The 14588-nt window shown below is 40.3% G+C and overlaps 1 protein-coding gene across 2 annotated transcripts in view; it reads right to left on the bottom strand.

The window, feature by feature from the left end:
* Nucleotides 1–886: 886 nt before the first annotated feature.
* TRPA1 (transient receptor potential cation channel subfamily A member 1) overlaps nucleotides 887–14588 on the bottom strand; it is a 65448-nt gene continuing 51746 nt past the window's right edge. The window contains exons 21-28 of one of the 2 annotated variants that reach the window (XM_082719356.1): nucleotides 13905–14074; nucleotides 12210–12339; nucleotides 11407–11589; nucleotides 8485–8553; nucleotides 7547–7600; nucleotides 4391–4501; nucleotides 1755–1852; nucleotides 887–1108 (exon numbers count right to left, since the gene is read on the bottom strand). In XM_082719356.1, the coding sequence (XP_082575482.1) occupies nucleotides 898–1108; nucleotides 1755–1852; nucleotides 4391–4501; nucleotides 7547–7600; nucleotides 8485–8553; nucleotides 11407–11589; nucleotides 12210–12339; nucleotides 13905–14074 (1026 nt within the window). In that variant the 3' untranslated portion in view covers nucleotides 887–897. The remainder of the gene's footprint in view (nucleotides 1109–1754; nucleotides 1853–4390; nucleotides 4502–7546; nucleotides 7601–8484; nucleotides 8554–11406; nucleotides 11590–12209; nucleotides 12340–13904; nucleotides 14075–14588) is intronic. The other variant, XM_082719355.1, reaches the window with a different exon arrangement.

Raw genomic sequence — 14588 nt, 5'->3', positions numbered from 1 at the left:
TTTGCCAAATATTGGACCACCCTTGCATCCTGGCAATGGATTCCACTTGACTGTGGTGTATGATTTTTTTAAAATGTATTATTAGATTCAGTTTGCTAATATTTTGCTGAGGACCTAGGTCATTAGAAATACTGGCTTATAGTTCTCTTTTTTGTAGTATCTTTCTCTAGTTCCATGTATGATGGAAGTATTTTTACAAATCTCAAAAAACTAAGTGTAGTAAAAAGTTCACACAATAATCAGTGGGGTGACTATATAGATTTTACATTTATTATGATTATTAGAAAACCAAAAATATAGAAACAGCACATACTATCTATACCTATAGTAAAATTCATGCATATAATGTCTATTAATTTGGATCTCAACTCAAAGTGACATCAGGTGTGTTAGGAGCAGCAAGAAGGGTGTGATCGTTTATTATAGTTGGAACGGAGTACACAGTGTTCCACCCACAGGTTCTTACAACACACACACAAAAAGCATACCCAATGGTATAACCTAATATAATACTTTATTGTCTAATACATTACATATTACATAATTATCAAGCAGGAATCCAGTATTGACATTTGTATTCTAGCTTAAGAGTTACATTTACTAGTCCTCATTAAAATGTATGTTCTAACAAGTCAGTTTTCTACTCAAATAATGAGAAGTGAAGTACAACTTGAACTCATTAGCAAGGATATTCTCTCTATATTCTAACTGGCATAAAATATGAATAGAGAGAAGGTTTATTTTACAAAGAATACAGGAACCATCCTTTCATATGTAGTGAAATCAGAGTCCTAGTTCTGCTTTTTTCTCACTTTTGCTAACCTGGAAATTGGACCCAACAGGGTCATGCAAACTCCCCCCCCCCCCCCCGCCCCCGACAGGAAGCCCCACTGCAGCCTAAGGCAAAGGGCTGTGGGTCTTTGTCTTTACAGCTTTCAATACAGAATTCCACTTGCTATTCCTTTGTTCTAACTGTTCTTTTTTAAACCTATCTTGAAAAGAACTATGGTTATCTTCATCCTCTGTCTCAGAGATGATTTCCATCTTCTGAATGATGAGTTTGATAAGCTCATGCTGTTTTTCCAGAAGAGAAGTGAGATCCTTCAGCCTAAAAGGATATGCATGTCTCGTGAATTTACTATCAATGATCCTTTCAGTCCTTGAGTGTAGAGAAGCCTAGGTTACGAGAGGTGTTCTATATCCAATGGGCTCTGTCAGGTCATAGCTTTGTGGTAGTCCTAACCCTTCTAAGCAATACACATTTTTTAAGGTTAGGTGTTCTTCTTAAGGTCGGGCTGTTAGTTCTTGGCCAGTTTACTTTTGTTCCCATTCTAAAGATTAAAATGCTGTTGCACAGAAAGAATAAGCAGCTTACCCAAGGTCACAGTTAGTAAGCAGTTGAATAGGGCTTTAAACTCAGGTGAATAAACTCTAATGCCCTAATGCTTAGCCACTGTACACTAAATTGCTTCTCTAGGAATCTTCAAAATCTTTCAAAACTTTGATGTATGAATTCAGATGGCTCATGGGAATGCAGTTTAAGATACTGACTAGAAAACTGATTGTTGAACTGCAGCTAATAAATTGTTGGGTCTCAAAAATTTCTCATGATTCTCAAAACACTACGACATCAGTCACCTAAAGTATGACTTAATATATGAGATAAACACAAATATACAATATAACCTTACACTAGACATCATTATTTAAATGTTTTAAGTTTCTCAAATACAGAAATAAAGAAAAACACATACCGATACTTTTGCTTCAATATTTCTATTTCTAGAGATGTGTCAACATTTGGAATTTCCTGTCTTGTTTCTTTGGTGTGAAAAAGAAAATGAAATATACGCTGTGGGATAAACGATGAATAGTTACTCGGGTTGAACTCAATTCAGGAACTATTTCTTGAACGTGTGCCATGATTCAGCACTGCATCAGGTATGCTAGCACGACAAATAGCTAAGACATGGCTATGGCCCTTAAGGAGCTCACAGTTTAAGAGAAACTGGGAGAGATTATGCTGAGTGAAGTAAGTCAAGCAGAGAGAGTCAATTATCATATGGTTTCACTTATTTGTGGAGCATAAGAAATAATACAGAGGACATGGGGAGATGCGGGGGAGAAGGGAGTTGGGGGAAATTGGAAGGGGAGACAAACCATGAGAGACTATGGACTCTGAAAAACAATCTGAGAGTTTTGGAGGGGTGGGGGTGGGAGGCTGGGTGAGCCTGGTGGTGGGTATTATGGAGGACATGTATTGCAGGGAGCACTGGGTGTGGTGCATAAACAATTCTGGTACACTGAAAAGAAATTTAAAAAATAAAATAAAAAAAGAAACAGGCAATTGCTGGATCACTACTGGGTATTTACCCTAAAGATACAAACGTAGTGATCCAAAGGGGCACGTGCACCTGAATGTTTATAGCAGCAATGTCCACAATAGCCAAACTATGGAAAGAACCTAGATGTCCATCAACAGATGAATGGATCAAGAAGATGCGGTATATATACACAATGGAATACTATGCAGCCATCAAAAGAAATGAAATCTTGCCATTTGCGACAACATGGATGGAACTAGAGCGTATCATGCTTAGCGAAATAAGTCAAGCAGAGAAAGACAACTATCATATGATCTCCCTGATATGAGGAAGTGGTGATGCAACATGGGGGCTTAAGTGGGTAGGAGAAGAATCAATGAAACAAGATGGGATTGGGAGGGAGACAAACCATAAGTGACTCTTAATCTCACAAAACAAACTGAGGGTTGCTGGGGGGAGGGGGTTTGGGAGAAGGGGAGTAGGGTTATGGACATTGGGGAGGGTATGTGCTTTGGTGAGTGCTGTGAAGTGTGTAAACCTGGCGATTCACAGACCTGTACCCCCGGGGGTAAAAATATATGTTTATAAAAAATAAAAAATTTAAAAAAAATAAAATAAAATAAAATAAAATACATTAAAAAAAGAAACAGGCATATAAAAAGCTAAAACAAGTCATGCATATTATAATAAAGTACAAGCTATACAGATTAGAAGGAGAAAATAAGAGTGGAAGACTGCTTGTGAAAAAGTATAACCAAATTATCTTATATTTTATTATGAAAAAAACTCATCATAAGTGGTGGTATTCCATACAAGATTAATTGTTCTCTAAAACCACACCATTATCTAACACAACTGAATTTCCCATACGGATGTTTCTGAAATTCTATTTTAATATAAATTTTTAAAATTTAGTGTCTTTTAAACCATTGATAGACTGGAATGGGTCAAGGACAGAAATGAAATGACCAGAAATGAGGCAATTCTAGGAATCCCGGCAAGACAAGAGGACAGTGCACACAGGTGATCCGGGAAGCCTAATAAACCAAACATGGGAGTCCCTGGGTGTGAGCAGTCAGCAGGGGGAAAAGAAACATCAAGGATGACACCTTGCACAAGCAAGTGAATGGTGTGGACATGAATTGAAAGAAACTTTGAAGAGGAAAGAGGCTTTTTCATTCTTTCCCTGCAGGGGGAATAAACATGGGAGAAGTGAAAAATGTGAGTTTCTTTTGCATGAGTTTGTTCTGAATATGCAGAATTGAGGTACCTTGAGACATACCAGTAAAGAGTCACGGTAGACAGCTGGACATAGGAGCCTGGAACTCAAAGAGAGTTTTAGGCTAGGGGATCAATTGCTGAGAGCCTTCTGTGTTTTAGGAGTAGTCACAACCATGGATATGAATGCAATTAAACAGGGAAATAATGTAGATAGAATAAAACCTAGGCCAATACTCAAATTGACTTTATCATTTCATGACCACACAATGGAAAAGTAATAAGCAAAGAATTGAGAAAAAAATATTCATAGAGGAGGAAGCCCAGGCATGGCCAGGATTAGCATCTAGTACTTCTGATCCTTAATACAGTCCTTTTTCCATTACAATGCAGTGGCTTGCTTAGTCTTGGACACTTAGTATATTGTCTATAATGTACACTCCCCATGCACGTGTATGTGTGTGTATATATATCTGAGCATAGGTACATATGTGCTCTATATTTGCAGATAGACCTATTCTTTGCGCAAATTATGTAAGTGGCATGTGACTAGGAAAAATGAAGCGTACCCTGTAGGAAAGATACAGAGCACAGCCAATCACCCACCCAAGCCTCTGCCCTCACAGGGATGTGGTACACATTTAACACAGATGTTGTGAATGAGCAAGTAAGACAAATGCCTCCTTCCCAGGGCCCTTCACTTTCTCACTATGGGTTAATCAGGCACTTAATTTTTTTTTTTAAATCACAATTACTTCTTTTCCTAAGGGTACCCTTAAGGATAACACCATGAATGAAGGTCAAAGAGTATCGTGTTACTGATGCCGATATGTTTCACATGTACTTACCAATAACCCTGAACATCTGGGTCTGTTGGGATACACAATGATGGATTTCTGGTCTACTCTGCGTAGGAACCAGAGGGGCAGCTTCTTCTCTAAGCTGGTATGAAGTTCCACCTAAAGTGCAGTTTGGATTGATTGAGAGGAATCATTAATAAGCATCTGGAATTTTTACACCACAGGAAAGCAACCATTAGCACAGTGAACTGAAAACTGACTCCGGTGCCCTGCTTAACGCACAAGCAGCCGGGCTGGCCAGGTTCGCCGCCTCTCCACTCTGACAAGATGGGGGCCAAGCAGTCTGCAGCTGAGGCAGACTGCTTAAAGAAGGAATTCAATGGAAGTGAGCAGATGGTAACTCTTCAGGGACGGTGACTGACACCACCCACAGAAGAAGATAACTTGGCCTGTCCTCTGGGGTGTCGTCCAAAATGCACACCTGTGACAGGGGAGAAACTCGTGCTTAGATGGAGGACCACGACCGGAGCCAGAGGAAGGAATACAGCTGGTGCATCGAAGACTAATACTCCACTGACTTTTCACGATGTGCTATCGGGTGCAAAATGATTTATCCGTGTCCCATCTTGAGTCTAATAATTTCTATTTTCAGAGATACAATCATTTGTGTCATTTAATGGGTTTACCTTGAGTTGACATTTTACTTTTTATTTGCCAAATTTTATCTTCTACTCATTTTTTGTAGTCCTTTGTGTCTGTTTAGATATGTTTATTGTAATTACCATGTAGGTGAGAGTTTGCTCTCTAAGCTAAGAGTTTTGTTCTCATTCTTCGGAAGAGCTCATAGCGTCCCACGCACTAACGAAATAATTTTTTTATATATGGGCACTTCAGTGGCTCACATCCACAAATGGTGAGATGCTAAGAACTTCCCTGGCCACCTGTTTAAAACACTAGCCCCTCTCCCACATAACAGAACTTCCCTGGCCACCTGTTTAAAACACTAGCCCCTCTCCCACATAACACACTCTATCTTGTTTCCCATTTTTATAGCACTTACCACCACTTAACATGCTCTATATTGGTTCTAGTTTCAAGATCAGCTATGTTTTCTTGTATTTTATTCACAACACCAATTAAAAATTTTCTTTGGGTTTCTATAATAAATAGTTTTCAAGGTTCCTTTTCCCCTTGGGTCTTAAGAGCAATATTCCTTTCCACTTACAATATACATTTATTTCAGAAGTCACATGTTATCATTCACTTATTTAATTGAAAAAGATTTATTCAAGTCTAGTGCCTGCCAACAGACAAAGCACATGATGTATCATAACCCTGTTCATTTTCTACATAGGACCTGCCAGATTTCCTTCCTTAAATATGGTCCTAGGGAGGATGGCAAGCAGAGCTTCAAGTCCAACCTTGGTGGGTCCGCTGGCACCCACCGAGCATGGCTCCTGTGGGCTTAGGACTGATCTGCACCTCCTCCACCTGGTGGCTTTCCCACGCTGGAGGTAAGTGAGTTCCATGGCTATCCCTCGTGATGTGCCTGTCCGTGTGCAGTGTTGACAGCTGCCAGCCTGTACTGGAAATGGGATACTAATGTGGAAAACTACAGAGCTCCAAGCTCCTCACAATACAACTCCTGTCTTTGAGTAACTGTTCCATCTCCCAGCATGCACTTCCCCAGGGACCTCTCTGTCCCCCACTTAGGTCTGAGAGGACTCTGTGAAAAGACCAAATGTCCCTCTGTGAGAGGGCTGCTGCCATCCCCTTACGCTCTGGTTCTGATGTGGCCTCACACTCAGGTTGGACCTCACAGAGTTGTACATGGATTATAGAAATTTGCTTAAAAAAACAATTTAGGGGAAGTAAGAGAATGGCTTCCTGGTTTTCTAGCCAATGCTCTTCGTGATCCAAAACAAGGCAGATAACATAGGAGCACTTGCTGTGCCCGTTTCCTTTATAAGCCCTTTTGTTGCTGTGTTTCAGGGAAGAGGTCAAACCTAATACAGAATTGTGCTTTTCCTATTAACCGTATGAACTGGTTAGCTGTATTAACCATGTTGTTTCGTGGACTTCTGCAGACATCTTATGTAGTGCTATTGCTTGTATTGTTCTTTTTATTTACTTTCCTTGACCTTTTCAAGAGTCGTCAGTTATGAGGTACTGCTGGCATGCCTGCGAGGAGGTTTCTGCATCTCTTTTCCTTTTCTTCCCTACCTCCCTCAAGTCCCACACCCCATCTTTGTTATAGTAGGAACTGGTCAGTTAGCTTTTCCTTTAATCTTTCTCCACCACCAAATAGAGATAATAACTGATCATCTTAAACGCCACTTTCATTTTGTTCTCATTCTTCGGAAGAGCTAAAAGCGTCCCACGCACTAACGAAATAACTTGAAGCACTTCCATCATTTACTGCCCTTTCTTTCAAAGTTAAGGTTTTCTGAGGTGCCTGGCTTGCTCGGACTATAGATCTCAGGATTGTGAGTTAAAACCCCAGGTTGGCAGTGAGATACTACTCAAAAATAAAATCTTAAAAAAAAAAAAAAAAAAAAAACAAAGCTGAGGTTTTCCTTTGCTATTTTTTAATAAAGCCCTCTATAATCCTGAGCAGCCTTAGTGCCCTTTAAGAGCCATCCTTCTAGGCCAGGCAGCCCTTCACCCCTCCTTAGCCACTTCTCATTCTGCCTTCAGCCCTTTGCTCCTGCCGGATCCCGCCCTTCAGGACCGGCCTCACTGCTCTTCTGAATCCTATCTTTCAAGGTCTGGCTCACATGCCAAATCTTCCATGTAGCATTTCCTTAACTGCGTTCCCATTCATTTTCTGGACCTAACACTTTAATCAGTTAATTTATATATTTTTGTTCTTTAAATGTGCCAAGCCCTCTGTAAAATGTACAACTTAGTCACAGAACAGAGACTTGAAGCACGGTTCTAAGTTGACTTCGACATTTTACACTCTGAATGTTCTGTTGATGTGCTCTCTAATTAGACTTCTTTTACGTATTATAGTTAGCAAATAACTGGATGACTTTGGGCTGGGGTTCTGTGTTCACTCATGCTAAACTGTACTGTACTCCACACGTGTCATGTACTGGAACACTATTCAGAAATAAACATGTGCTCATGGATAGCTGAGTGAGTGACACAGAAGAAAGCAGTGTGTCAAAGAAAAGTGAAGAGAATAAAGTTAAATCTTACCATGAATTTGTCTTTCTCTTGAACTGGCCTAAGTTTCTGAATGTGTACGTTCAACTGGTCATCAGATATTTTTGAAGCATCAAATATTCCCATTCAAATTTGAAATTTAAAGACAAGGCAAATAATTACAAGGCAAATATTACAAATGCAAAATAATTTTGCATTGTGTAACAGGAAACCACCTCACAGGATTCAGCAGCCAAGGACCCACCCAGAAGCCTCTGGCTTGAGCAGATTTTACATCGAATTATTTAGAAAGATGTCAGGGATGTGACAAAGGAACAAAATCTCCTGGATGCAGTGAACGTCACTTCAATATAACATGTGATGTGGGAACCTTGCAAGACTAGGGCCAGAATACCAGGATCCTTGGAACAGTGGGGCTGTGACAAGACAGAACACCTCACACCTGTCACATCCTTATTTAGCAGCTAGCTACCTGTTTGGCCACATGCTGACATTAAAAGAGGCCCAGATAATTTCTCAGTTTCTCTGCTGAATTTTTTCTGAAAAATTTTTCCTCATTTCTGAGTCTTTGACTACAGCAGGTACTACAAAGAATGGGCCCAACAAGCACTATACAGTGTGATACTTCTCAGCACTAACAAAATATCTGTTTTAAATACTGTTCACAGAAATCAGCTATGCTCATACATGAATAATTAAGATGGTGTTAATTTCGGGGCGCCTGGGTGGCTCAGTGGGTTGGGCCGCTGCCTTCGGCTCAGGTCATGATCTCAGAGTCCTGGGATCGAGCCCCGCATCGGGCTCTCTGCTCAGCGGGGGGCCTGCTTCCTCCTCTCTCTCTGCCTGCCTCTCTGCCTGCTTGTGATCTCTGTCAAATAAATAAATAAAATCTTTAAAAAAAAAAAAAAAAAAAAAAAAAAAAAAAAAGATGGTGTTAATTTCAAGAAGTTTTAAATAAATGCAGTACCTACCTGCATAGCAATCCTCTTCAACAATGCATGCTTCTGGACCTCTGCAATGTCGCCAACAGCCAAACCAATCTACAATACAATACAGCACTGAGTCATCACCAGTTTAGTGACACCTAAAAATGCACTAAGATCTCTTTGGCTACAGTGGGGGAGTGAGCATGTAACTGCCTAGTAGTGACCCCAACAGGGCTAACACCTCTTGCAGCACACCATAAAGCCTATACACCTTGGTCACAATGGTAGCCACATGGGTTCACTGATTTTAAGTGTTATCATAAAACACTAGGACACCCATCTGAAATTCATTTTAATTTAAAATAAAAATTTGTTATTTTTGGAGAGGACGGGGTGCTAGAGTATCAAATGCCACTGGGGTAACCACGCAACACAGTTGCAAACTCTAGGAGCTGGGCCTCTCTAAGGTAAACAAGAGTGACTTGACAAATGGAAAAATTAAATGGCAAACCGAGGTGATGCAGAAATATATATCTTACATAGGTTTGGCAGGAAGAGGTACACTTCAAGGATGGGTGTGGCTTTGGTAACAAACAAAAACAAACAGGAACTGCGTCTAGAAATCCGTGGCTTCGTAGAATTAGGTGAAGGGAACCTGTCAGCTTAGTTCTACTCAATCCCAATGAAATCCACTTACTTACATGAGCTGACATGTATCTGTTAGACAATCAGTACCCGCCTATGCTGAACCAGCCTCCTGGATGTTGATGTTCTCAGAAAGTCAAGTAAACTGCATAAGGGAAGGGCTCGGTCTGTCCAGGTCACCACTGTATGCCCAGTTCTTAGAACCACAGCGGGGACAGAGCAGGAACACAAGACAGCTACTGAGTGAATGAGCAGCGAGAGTATACTCCAGAGCGTGCAAACTAGCACTGGAACCACATGTAGTCAGCAAGTGGGCTTTATTTGGCAGGATAATGTTTTTTTATTTTTAATTTGGAAGCCTTTCAGTGGGCATTCTCTCTAGTTTATATCAGCCTCCATCAAAACCCAGCTGTCTCATACTGAAGATACTTGCCTAGGATCTGAAGACGTCTGATCTTGTGAGTCAGAGAGTAGATAACTTACTATTTAATTATAGCTAACATTTGTTTAATGCTTATCATGTGCCAAGCATCATTTCAAGTGCTTTGTATTAGCTCATTTTCTCTGCATAAGCTAGAAAGTAGGTTTTATGACATTTTTCTGATTTGTGTCCCCAAAACTATGAAAACACAAGGAAGGGGCATCTGATTCAGACCAGGGTGATGGCAGGGAGGTGTTGGTTAAGATAATCTACCTAGGAGAGATGATGCTTGAGCGGAGTGTTGGGAGCTTAGAAAGAGTTAACCCAAAGTGGGGGGCCTTCCAGGAAAAGGAGCAGCTTGAACAGAGCCCAGAAAGCCCACAGAAAAATCTGGCACACTCAGTGAACATTCACGGTACATGTCTGGGTAAATCCTGCCAACAGCGGGGAGCTGAGTGAGATCTGGGTAAGAATCAGATCATGAGAACCCTTGTGTGGCCTGCTGATGGATTTAAACTGAATTGAAGAGTCCTGGGGATTAAAAAAGATTAAAAATGATGAAAAAAGCAATTTCAGCTTTTCCTTAGAACATCTATGTGATGACAATTGGCAGGAAGGATTAGACAGAGAAGTGAGACAAGAGAGCCTCTTCGGGCTACTGCAACTTTATGGAGGAGGAACCATAAGGATGTAAGCCAACTGGAAGTAGGCATTTGAGGCAAGTATTTACTGGGAGAAGTGAGGGAAGGGCAGAGCTGAATCTAGAGTATTTTCCAGTGATCTGAGTCAGATAACCAGGAAGGTTCTACTGAGAGGAACAGAAGGGCTTGAAGGAAAGAAAACATTGACAGTCTTGGCTCTGTTGGGTTTAATTTTCTTCTGGGATGTGCAGGTAGAGATGGCACCCATGTGTGTACTACTGCTAGACCAAATCCTCTTCTAGATGATTATCTTCTAAAACATAAGTGATTCTAAGGGAAGAACGTGGGCTTTATGTCATTCTTTATTATTCTTAGTGCTATCCTTTATTTTTCTAGGTCAACAACATAAAACACTGGAGTTGCATCAAGTAAGTGAATCAAAATATTAAGTAGTTGATATTTTCTTTTCTTTCCGGAAATACCGTAGAGCACAATCTCTGGTGTATAGTCAGACTCAGTAAGTGTACCGAATGTATGCATAAATGGATAAGGGAAAAAATGCACTGCAACGTCAGCTCAGGCATTTCATGGACCTGGGATGTACTTCTGCCTGCACTGGCTAAGACACCCATGGCTGGAGCAGGTTCTCTGTGAAGGGCACGTCTGTGTCTTTTGAGGACGTTCAGCCTGTAACTGGTTTAGAAATGGCACCTGAATGCCACAGATGCCCTCATGCCTGAGACTCTCTTCCCCACTTGAATCTCTGATCAATGAGAAATTTAAAGGCAGAGATGAGGTTTTAATCCTTCATTCCACCAAGATCTCTGCGATGCTCTGACCTCCCACCCAAACCCAGACCAGCACAAACACCATTCATCTTTATTTCCTTATTCTGCTTTGTAGTTCCTCATAGCATTTTTTCATCCCCATGACGTTATATCACATATTTATCTACTATTTCACTTCATGACTAGCTTATAATGTAAGGGCTGGGTATTGGTCTATTCACCACTGTTTCCCAGCACCTGGATCACTGTCTAGATTCTTCATAAGTATCTGCCAAGTGAATGCATCTTGGCTGGCATCCTCTGGGCCTCATGCTGTGCCTGGCACACCCAGGCACTAAATGAATGTTGAATGAATAGATTTTATAATAGTCCCTTTTTCCTTTCATGTAGGGAGTTAAAGGAGGCAAAGAATAATGGTCATTGCTAAATGCCCCCACATGATCAACAGAAAATATAAGGAAAAATTACTTACAAGTAAATTCATGAGCACAATTGGAACAAACATGGTAAAGGCAATAATCTGTATAAAGGACAGAACTGGATATGCCAATTCGTTTCTCAAAAACGGTTCTAAGAAGGCATCACGGTAATTAATGTCTCCTAGCATCATGCTGAAGGTCTGGATTATAGAAAGCAATGGAGTGCTGAAAGCATCCTGAGAAAAGATGGTAAAAGTGAAATGCAAAATGCATATAAGGAAAAAACACTTCCCGAAGAGTAAAATAAAAATCATATTTAGAATATGTTTTTAAGTCACAGGACTATAACTACTGAAAGTGATAAGAACTACTAATAAGCTGACAATAAAGTCATCAAAAAGATCTTTTCTGCATCTATAACAAATCATCATGCATTACATATAAACTTTTTTTTTAATGTTTTAGATAAATTTTTATTTATTTAAATTTAGATCACAAGTAGGCAGAGAGAGGGGGGGGGATCACAATTAGGCAGAGAGAGAGGGGGAAGCAGGCTCGCCTCCGAGCAGAGAGCCTGATGCATAGCTCGATTCCAGGACCCTGAGACCATGACCCGAGCCAAAGACAGAGGCTTTAACCCACTGAGCCACCCAGGCACCCCTATATAAACATTTTGACAGTGGGAAAAAGTCATTGAGTTAGATGACATTTTTTCCTGTGGTAAAAATCATTTGAAGGCAATTTTATCAGATTAAAAAAAAACATTACTATTAATATTCTAGGCTGTTCAGATTTAAGTATAAATATATATTCGTAACATTCGCATCAACAAAATCAACTAAGGTAGCTGCCTCACCTGCAAGCTCAGGAGGACGTAAAAGCTGAGACCAAAAGCCAGAAGAAGGAAGACAAACACGACCGTAGACCTTAACAAAGTTTTCACAATTACCTCCAACATAACAATGAAAATTCCACAATTTTCAAATCTAAGAAAATGTAAAAATTAAAGTATGTATTTACTTTTCTGGTCAAATTGTATTTCACTCAGCGTCAATATTTATCATGCATTAGTAACTGCATTCCACAGATGAGTAATGGAGACCAGTTACTTTCAAAAAGGAGACATGAGAAATCAAGCATCGTTGTCTCATTTTCAAACTGTCAAAGGGTTTTATTTTTCCTTCTTGTTCATGTTTATCTTTGTTTTACTACTTGACCACTAGGAATCACTTCAAACAAAGCAGGAGAGAAAAATCTCCTCAGGATCATAGGAAGTGCTAGCAAAGCCTGATAAAGGGATCCTAGAGCTGAGTTAGGAGATGCATCCAGTGGGGACTCTAAATGAGCTCACACACCTGAAGGGCGCACCCACATGATTTACAGGACCTCCTGACCTCCTGAGGTTTCCTTTCTCTCCTACAAACCAAAATTGTGAAATGTTTAGAGAGAGGATGGATGTGTCCTCTATCCACCAACCTGGACATTTCCTTTGGCAAAGACAACTTGTTAAAGGGGGAGTCATGACACTTTTAAAGATGAAAGGGACTTTCGAGGCCTCAGAAACTAAGTTCCCAAAGCTGTCCAAGAACTCGCTAAGGTCACTGATAATAGCAAAGCCAAGGGAGTGGCAGCACCCAGACTTGCCTTGAAGCCTCTTGACTTTCAGACCACTGTTCGTCCCACCATACCTTGTCCTTTCCAAGGGGCTGGGCTCAGCCCCACTGCCTTGTGCTTGTGAACAGTGATGCAGATGATAGAGTAGGAAAAGCGTGGTCCCTGGGGTTAGAAAGGTGTAGGCAAAATGTCCTCTTACTGGCTGAGATCCTGGGAAAGTTACTTAACTCACACCTTCATTTTCTTCTTTTATATACTGTGAGTAATAACATTTACCCTCTGTTATTGTAAAGATTATATGAAATAACACTATCCGGAGGTAAGGGAGCTTAGTCCTTTTCCCCTCTCTGTAATTAGTTTTCTAACTTATTTTTTCTTGTATATCATTATTATTCCCTATACTTATCACTTCATTTTGATTGTTTTAATCTAAAGCAAATTCTTACCAAATAATATGAAGTAAAGCCAAGAATAGCTAATACTTTTATTTCCATTTACTCCCCACATTTAACCTAGATTTGTTTAGACCAGTGTTTCTCGACCCCAGGTGATTTTGCCATTCAGAAGAACTGGATAATATCTGCATACTCTTTTGTTGTCACATAGTAGGGGTGTTGCTACTGTTTATCTAATGGGTAGAGGCCAGAGATGCTGCTAAACATTCTTCAATGCACAGGGCGGCAGTTCCCCCACCCCCCACATCAAAAAATTATCTAGCCACAAATTTCAGTAGTGCCAAGGTTAGGCAATCTTGGTCTACACTCTGAGCTCCAAACCTTCCTCACTTTTTCCTTAATAGTATATAAAAGGTATCTTCATAGTCTAAAAACAATTGGAAAAGGAATAAGACAATTATAAATCTATGGTACTTCAAATAGTTGTTCCTTTAATGTTAAAAATACCTAAGGGATACAGAAAGCATTCAGGCTGGCTTTACCTCTGAAGATACAGTAAGAAGTTCATCCAGTAGAAGTATATAGCAATTGCCCCACACTGCCACTGCACAGAAGCTGGTATACCAACGAATAAGGGGGACACAAAAATGATGCTTGTTGTGTAGATAATCCATTCAACTGCATTGGCGTTATCCAAAATATAGTTCCTTTTCTGAGGTTGAAAAGAATTCAGAATTACCACATGTAGAGTCCAAGCATCTTAGAGTCCTGGCATCTTACACTCACACACACACACGTTGACCAGCAGCAACATTTTTGTGACACTGCAGTTGGGAGAGGTTTAGGACCAAGGACCCTGCTCCTGCCACCCTTGACTGAACTCAGAGCCCAGGTATGGACCAGTACTGGAGATGGCCCAGCCTCTTCTGTTGACCTGGCACGCTTTGGAAATCTGATACCTAAGGAAATTCAACAAGTTTCTGACTTTCTCTGTAGAGTTCATTCCTTCTCAAGGAAATTCCTTGGTAGCTGCAAGTTGGTTTAGATAATTCTTTTCTCCCTATGTAAGGACATATATGTGGATTTCTCAGGATACAAATAAACTGAAGCTGCTTCTAAAGGGATTTGAGGCCTGTGCTAAGACTTAATGACCACGACAATTTGAAGTCATGTCCTACTCTTAAAGATTTCATGTTTTGGACATCGAATTTCCTGTAGAGGTAATG

This window comes from Mustela nivalis (assembly GCF_964662115.1).
Source record: "Mustela nivalis genome assembly, chromosome: 2".
Taxonomy (NCBI): Eukaryota; Metazoa; Chordata; class Mammalia; order Carnivora; family Mustelidae; genus Mustela; species Mustela nivalis.
This window is presented reverse-complemented; position numbering and strand designations above follow the sequence as displayed.